Here is a 7,706-nt window from a genome sequence, read left to right as displayed (position 1 = left end):
TTTGGAATCCCCCCCCCCCGTTCCTTACGGACTCCTTAGCGTGTGTAACTATCGTCATTATTACCCCGTTTAAAGGGCTGTTTCACTGTAAATCTGCTTGAACAGTGTTTCTATTTCTATCAGCCTTCAATAAAACTGGAATAAAATATCGGAATCCTTGAAAAATGGCTGATGCAACCGGCACGCTGAGGCGTCGCCCATCACCAAAGGTCCCTCTGCAGGCGTGGCCGCCCTTCGGCAGGGAACCAATAAGGTGCCGTCGACTCCGGGCTGCATTGCCCGGATGTTAGTAGAAGCACCGCCTGCTCTTTAATTTTCCCTTTTTGGTAAAAGGCAAAGAGCGGGCTTCCTTTCCTGTCAGCGGGACCGATGGGGCGCCTGCGTGCTCGTGGACTGTGCGCGGGGCCTCGCACCCCCCGCGACTCAGCCGTTGAGCTGTGGGGCCAGCGCCATTTTGTTTCTCCTGATTTAACAAGCCGCCTTGGGCTGTGAGGCGACCGTCTTGCCTTCGCTGGAACATGGCGTGGTCCATCCTGGGAGGAGGTCACCGGATCCTTACGAAGCCCAGAAACCTCACGGGCGGGAAGAATCGGCTGAGGTAAGACCCAGGCCGCCATGGAGCCGAGCAGGGAGCGGGAGCCGGCGAGCTCTCCGCTCGGCTCTCGTCCGTCCTCCTTGCCGCAGCCCCAGCCTGACGCCCCGTTTTCGTGGCTGCGGCTCTTCTCGCAGCTGCTGCAGCGTGTCCTGCCCAGCCCGCCCACTTCTGTCCTCCTGTTGAAGGCCGAGGCCCACGCGACCGACCCCGAGCCTGCCTTGCCCGTGTGGGGGGCTGCCGAGCTAGCCCCGCTTCTTGTCAAGCACCACTTCGGCCTGGTTTCTTCCTCCTCCTTCGTGCTAGGTGGCGGCGACGAGAACCCGCTTCCGCGGCCCTTGAGTGCCCTTTGGGAGCGGCCGCCCGAGGCCCATCACATCTGCTCTAAACTGCCCGAGATTTTGCGGCAGGTGCAGCTGCGGGGCAGCAAGGCGGGTCTGGATGCGCCGGATCCTGATTATGGCTACCATAGCTTGGAGGAAGAACAGCAGCAGCAGCGGGAGTCGTGGGCACTGGGAGAGCATGCGGGGCCGTCGGTGGATCATGGTGAACCAGAGCTAAAGAGGCCGGACCCCGGAAACACGCCTGAGCCTCCCGCTGCGGGGGATCCCTGCGAGGAGGCGGGAGCCGAGGCCAAATCCATCCCCGATGGGGACTTTGACTTAGACCAAGAGTCATTGTCGGTGGAGGCCAGACCGGTGTGTGCTAATAAACTGATAGATTACATTCTGGGGGGCGCCTGCAGCGGGGAGGAAAGCGAGGAGGGGGAGGAGGAGAACTGGGATGGGGACGAGGAGAATGATGATGGGTTTGATAGCGAAGGCTCCCTTTCGGAATCTGATACGACCAGCCAGGAGGAGGAGAATACGCAATTGTGGAACTCCTTTTGTAGCCTAGATCCTTACAACCCTCAGAACTTCACAGCTGTTATTCAGACTGCTGGGAACGAAGCCGAAAAAGAATCTCCTGCTGAGCCAAATAGGGTAGAGGATGCAGAGGATTCTTCCTCTTGGACGGAAAGTTCAGGGGAGGAGGATGACTGGAATAGCAGTGGCCTAGATGAATCTGAAAACTTGAAGCTGTGGAACTCATTCTGTAATTTGGAAGATCCTTATAATCCTCTCAACTTCAAGGCACAGTTTCAGACTGCAGGAAAAAAAGTGAAACATGGCTTAAAAGGACCAGCTGGGACGTGCCTTGGCCTTTCTCAACAGAGTATCTATCTTAGTTGTCAAGTGCATGTGCTTGATAACTGTGAGCCTGAGATGAAGGAAACTGTGAAGCATGGGATCTTTTCTAGAGAAAAGTACATGAAGAAGAAAAAAAAGGTATGGGTAGTACTCATTTGTATTTCATTATGTGTGAGATATCGTTTAAATATGCATGTACTATATTTGTATCTTCCTGCATGGTCTAATGGCCACTCAGGGCAGCATAGAATAAAGGTAAACAGATGCTTTTCTGTTCCTGGTAAGATTCCTGGGATAAGATACAATGGCAACCTAAATTATTTAGTTATCCAGTAATGTTGAAACATGTGAATGCCTAGTGCAACATTTCTTTACAGCACACTGAAAAATGTAAGGTACTAAATGGTGAATTTATGATTATGTACCTCCTGGTGATCTAGATGACAATTGTAGGGCCTGGTTAACTTGCACAGATCTGTTTTATGTATTCCTTTTCTGACACTGATTATTAATATTGGCACTGGGAAGAAACATATAAAACATAATGTGGGCATGTGTCTCCTCCATTTCCAGTATGCAGTGAGAAATCATGTTTAAGAGCAATTATATATACTGGGTGTGAAACACAGTACACTTATTTCTTGTAATATATAGATATACAGAAACTTTTTGCAATATAATACCAAAATAATCAGAATGGAAAGTTTGTTCATGAGGGCTACAGGTTTGTTCACAAAAATCTGATGTCTGCTAACATATTGTTGAGCTAACTACTTGCCTTTCAGGGTGTCCAGTCATTTTGTCATATCCTGTTGATTTCTGAGGCATGAAATGCTTGGCTCTCAGAAGCACCAGGCACCATCCTTTTCATCTAACCTTGTATCAAGTTCTGCAAGGACAGTTGTGTCAATTCATCTACTTTGGCTGACCACCCCCATCCACCATGGCTGATGACCTTATGCTGAAAGTGGTACCAACTAGCGTGGGAGTCTGGGGGTGTGCAACAGCCTGTTCCTTCTAGACCCTCATCATGCTTTGGACTACTAGTGACCCCAAACAGCATCTTTATGGCTTGCAAGTATTTGGAGCACTGACAAAGCACTCCAGAACACCTTTCTAAATCCATTGTAGTCAGTGAGTGTAGAAGAATGCAATTTCTAAGACTGTACTGTAAATCTACTTGCAAATAAAGCCCTGAGTCTGAAGCATCATTGAGTACTACTGTGCTATCCCATGAAATAGCATATGCCTTTCAGAGCAATTCCATGTTATTGCTTGTCTTGTACTATCAATACTTCTGTTTTATCCTCACTTCTTTTGAGGGGGTCTGTATTATAATGTTTTCTCAGACAGGTACCCTGGAGAGGAGGCATAAAATTTTTCCAAATAACTAAAAGTCATAGAAGCAAGTGTGAAGGTTGATATGCTGATAGAACGTGTGGATGTATTACACAAAGATCACAAAGCACTGAGATACGTCTGACTTAAAGAATACCATGTGACCATGACCAAGTTCTGAAGTGCAACCTGATTTTAGTTATATATTAATTTTTGTGCGTGCTTTCTGAGTTGAAGGATTTGTCACTTCCTTTAAATTGGAAATAATAATTGTTATACAGTGACATGCATAGCAATACATCGTATCTAGATTTTCATGGATTGTTGTCTTGCTGCTTTTAAGGCATGGGATTTCTAAAGTCTCTTGGGCCATAAAATTATACATTTTAGCTTCACCTTCCCTGTAAATCACTTGTAGTGACTTTTCTAAAAACAAATTTCAAATCCCTTGTGCATGTCTTTCTAGTGACACGGTAAATTAACACAGATCTGTATGCAATATATAGCATAATATTACATGACCAGGTAATGGCACCCTAGAGAGCATTTTAGAATGATGTAAAAGGTACGAAAGGGATAAAGCAGAGAGGGAGAGGCTGATGTAACTATGTAGTGTGCTTGTGTGGAGGTAGTTATATGTTTTAATTTAAGGGATGCAATAATACAAAATACAAGTGGGTTGTAAGTAGGTCCTAATGTGCTTTAATATGTAATATTATAAGTGCTCCTACATATGTTTAATATGTAAGAGTATTTGTGTTCATTGTGGAAGAACCTGTCTGAGGAAAGCAGTGTTGATTAGTGTAGTTCCCTGTGAAACTCAGAATTTCTGGCTGTAAAATGGCTTTCAATTTGCCAGCTTGTACTGTCAAGCATGATATACATGCCATTTATCAGAAGATGACTATGGGCTTCACACTCCCTCTGTGTGCAAAGATTAAAGTACATACTAAGTTTGTTTTCATGTGGTCCTCAGATTATATTGACATTGCTCAGGGATGAGTTTGAAATCTGAAGTCAGTAGAATCCTCTGAATCCCAGAGCCAGGAGGCAACATCAGGGGAAGGCCTCGGCCTCTATGCCCTCTTGTTGGCCCTCCAGAGGAACTGGTTGGCCAGTGTGTGAGCCGTAGGGATACCAGCATCCAGGTAGGACCCGGGGATTCCCTGGAATTATCAGTTCCCTGCAGAAAATGGATGTTTTGGAGGGTGAACTCTATGGCATTGCACTCCACTGAGGTCCCTGTTCTCCCCAGGATCCGTCACGAAATCTCCAAGTGATTCCCAACCTGGATCTGGCAACCCAACCCCCTCATCCCCCTGCTGGTGATGCTGGACTGGATGGACCATTGGTCTGATCCAGCAGGGCTCTTTTTATGTTCTTACGAAGAATGAATCCTGGGATGGTTAGCTGCTCTGCATGTTGCTTTTATTTTGGATACCAGTAATAAATATTGTTTCTGGAAGAAGTGGCAAAATGAGAGAATGGCTCTTTATGGCTAGTCTCTTTTTTCCCCAATAGAAGTCACCTTTTAAGAATAATATGCCTTGAGCTGTGTTGACAATAAGGGAAAGAAGAGCTTTGATGTGATTTTAGTGTTTATATGAAGCTTCCCACATGCATTTCAAGATAATTCAACTTGGCTACCATGCAATATGTCATTTGACCTACATGTGCTAATTGTTTTGTATGTGCACAAAGTTGTATTTTTTTATTTGAAGTGTTTTTCTGTTGCCTTTGAACCCAAGTCATGGTTCCCATGGTGACATTTGAAGTTGTATCAAACATTGTACATGGATTCTATAATGATCTGTATGCTTGATAAATATCTGTATATTTAATGTTTTATTTCTATATTTTTAAATGATGCGTTATAAAAATAGATGCTGCACTAAATATTTGCATAATTAGATTTAATCTAATCTATTATAGGTGACTTTCTTAGAAGAAGTTACTGAGTATTACGTGAGCAAAGAGGAAGATCGCAAAGGACCCTGGGAAGAACTTGCACGTGATGGGTGCAGATTCCATAAACGAATTCAAGAAACTGAAGATGCTATTGGGTACTGCTTAACAATAGACCACAGGCAGCGAATAATACAAAGGCTCCAAGAAATGTGTTACAGAAAGCTTGATGTTTTCTAGCACCTTAATAAACTATTTTAAAAAACCCTCACATTTAATAATGCTCATGAACATCTCACAAAAGATCACTTTTTCTAATAAAATGGCAGCTTGCCTACAAAGATCTAAAACTGAAGAACAGGAATAATTAATACCACATTTCAGTAATCTGCCAACAAATATGCTGTATGTATCTGAATGTGGTGTTGAAATAAACTCTGTTGGGTAATGTCAACTGCATAACTATTCCTTTTTAAAGCTGAGTGTCTTTTTTGGCAGGAACCAGTCCAGAGATGCCTCTCTTTGCCATATATAAGTGGAGTTTTGCACTTTTTAAAAGGGAAATATTTTGAAAGTGTATTTATTGGGTTTCAAGCCCAGCTACGCAGTTCTGATTTAAAGTTTGTAAATTGTAGTCTCTTCTGATTTTCTTTGAACTTCCACAATAGAAAATGGAAATTTTCAAATTGTTCCTGTAGCTGAAAGGAATTTCATTTTATTTTCCAGTCTTGAATCTAACACAGTCTAATCATTTACACAGGTATTTCTCTCTAATGTCAAAAAGATTGCATCTTTGGTTTGATAGGTCCAGTTTGTTCCAAACCACATGCAAAACTTTTGTATTGTGCTTTTCTGCACACAGATGCTCTAGTCAATTTGTAAACTACATGTTGGTCTGCTGTGAAAGCAGTCTGAATTTAAGCTGCCGTGAAAGTAGGTAACAATATAGTATGTTGTCTTTTTCCTCTTTGGTTGTTAGTATCTGACAGAATATTACATAGCGTTCCACTCTTAAGCATGGATTACTGAAAGTATACAGCACTTCTACATGTTATCATCATATAGGACTTGAAATCAGCTAGGCACTGTAGAAAGCATAAACAACTTAAATCAGTCTTCTTCAGTACTCAGTTGTGCCCAGCTTCATGGAAAATACCGGTATTAGCTGCTCAAAAACTTGCAACATTTAAAAGATGTTTACCAAAACAGTATTAATATAATTATATAGTGATAATCTTGGCAAAGATAATACTGAAATTTATCATTAATGCGTTAATCTGGTACCTTCTAAAGTATACTGATAAACAATTAGAAGTTGGAAGCATGTTTGGATTTTAAGCAATTATTTAAATGGCATAAATAAGCATTTCCAAATAGCATAAGATCCCAAACTGCAAAGAGTAAATTCAGTAATCTATAATTGTAGGTTCAATTTCATCTGTAGAGCTGTGCTTCAGCACTGAGCAGGGGTTATACCTGTTGGTTCAGTATGTTGCTGTTCTTTGTAATTCAAAAGACAAACGGGTACTAGACAGAGTTAAACTCTTGAGTTACCCTAAACAGAACCATCACATTGGACCTAGAATTAACCTTTTATGTAAATTCTGTCTCTATTTTCATACATTACAATAGGAATCATGCAATTTTTTTTGCTTTTGCTCACAGAAGTAGTTCACTGAGCTGCATCCCATGATGCCAGTGGAAATGTTGCTGTTCAGATTTGACTGTCAAAATGCACGGGTTTTAAAACCATATCTTTGGGGAAGAGGGGTTGAGTTCTGTAAGCGAGAAACAAATGTCTTGGATCCACTGGAGTGGATCAAGTGGGCATTCTCTGCTGCAGCGGGAAGGGGGGAGGCGAAAAAGTTGTCTTCTGTGCACAGTAATACTTTAGTCTGCTGAAATACTCCAGAGGATCCAAGCCAATATGTTCAGGTTTTAATGGGGATGTAGCTTTACTGTTGACAGAATCCTTTATTTTAGATCCTGCTTTTCCTGAAAGTTGCTGGAGTGCACTTCTGTAGAACTTCATTGAGCCATCTCTAGAGCTGGGCTAATCTAAGGCCTACTTACTTGAGAATGAGTCTCACAGCTCCAAGTAAATATGCATAGGATCAGGACACAAAAATCATTATACTGAAAAGACAGACTCTTGCCATTCTAAGTATTGTCTCTTCCTTGTCAGCTACAGAGTAATAGGTAGAAAACAAGTCTGGCTCTCAAGTTTGAAGCCATAAAACCCAAGAACACAATTCTGAAATATATATTTTTTCCATCTTCAAATAGGGTTTTTTTTGTGTGTAAATATTTAGTGGTGCTAAATGTGGCAATGAAGATGTCTTTCAGCATCATCTGAGTACTGAGACATGAAAATCCAGTACTTATAAACTTTAAATCAAAACTGTGATTATTGAGAGTTTTATTTTTATATCATTTTAGGAAGGTAAAGGTAGAGCCTAACAGTCTTATAAATTCACTTTATACAGATTTAAATCAATTTACTTACATTTTATTGGATTTTTATATTAAAGTTATTTCTGTATATAATTATTTAAAGCTAATCTGTTAAGTATAATAAAGAGACTTTGCAAGTTACTTTCATATTCTTTGTAAGCTTATGTGTAGTTAATGTAATGGTGCTGTGGTGTTTCATGGTGGTGGTGGTGTTACTATTGAAGCTC

At 41.8% G+C, this 7,706-nt stretch overlaps 1 protein-coding gene across 1 annotated transcript; it reads left to right on the top strand.

Annotated features, from left to right (window-relative positions):
* The first annotated feature begins 292 nt into the window (after nucleotides 1-292).
* Nucleotides 293-6,251, top strand: PPP1R15B (protein phosphatase 1 regulatory subunit 15B). Its single transcript, XM_015407330.1, has 2 exons — nucleotides 293-1,920; nucleotides 5,053-6,251. The coding sequence occupies exons 1-2, from the start codon at nucleotides 616-618 to the stop codon at nucleotides 5,263-5,265; spliced, it is 1,518 nt and encodes a 505-aa protein (XP_015262816.1). The 5' UTR covers nucleotides 293-615; the 3' UTR covers nucleotides 5,266-6,251.
* Nucleotides 6,252-7,706: the final 1,455 nt, after the last annotated feature.

This window comes from Gekko japonicus, unplaced genomic scaffold (assembly GCF_001447785.1).
Source record: "Gekko japonicus isolate JY-2015 unplaced genomic scaffold, Gekko_japonicus_V1.1 scaffold228, whole genome shotgun sequence".
Classification (NCBI taxonomy): domain Eukaryota; kingdom Metazoa; phylum Chordata; class Lepidosauria; order Squamata; family Gekkonidae; genus Gekko; species Gekko japonicus.
The sequence above is the reverse complement of the archived record's forward strand: the minus strand, read 5'-3'. Positions and strand labels throughout refer to the sequence as shown.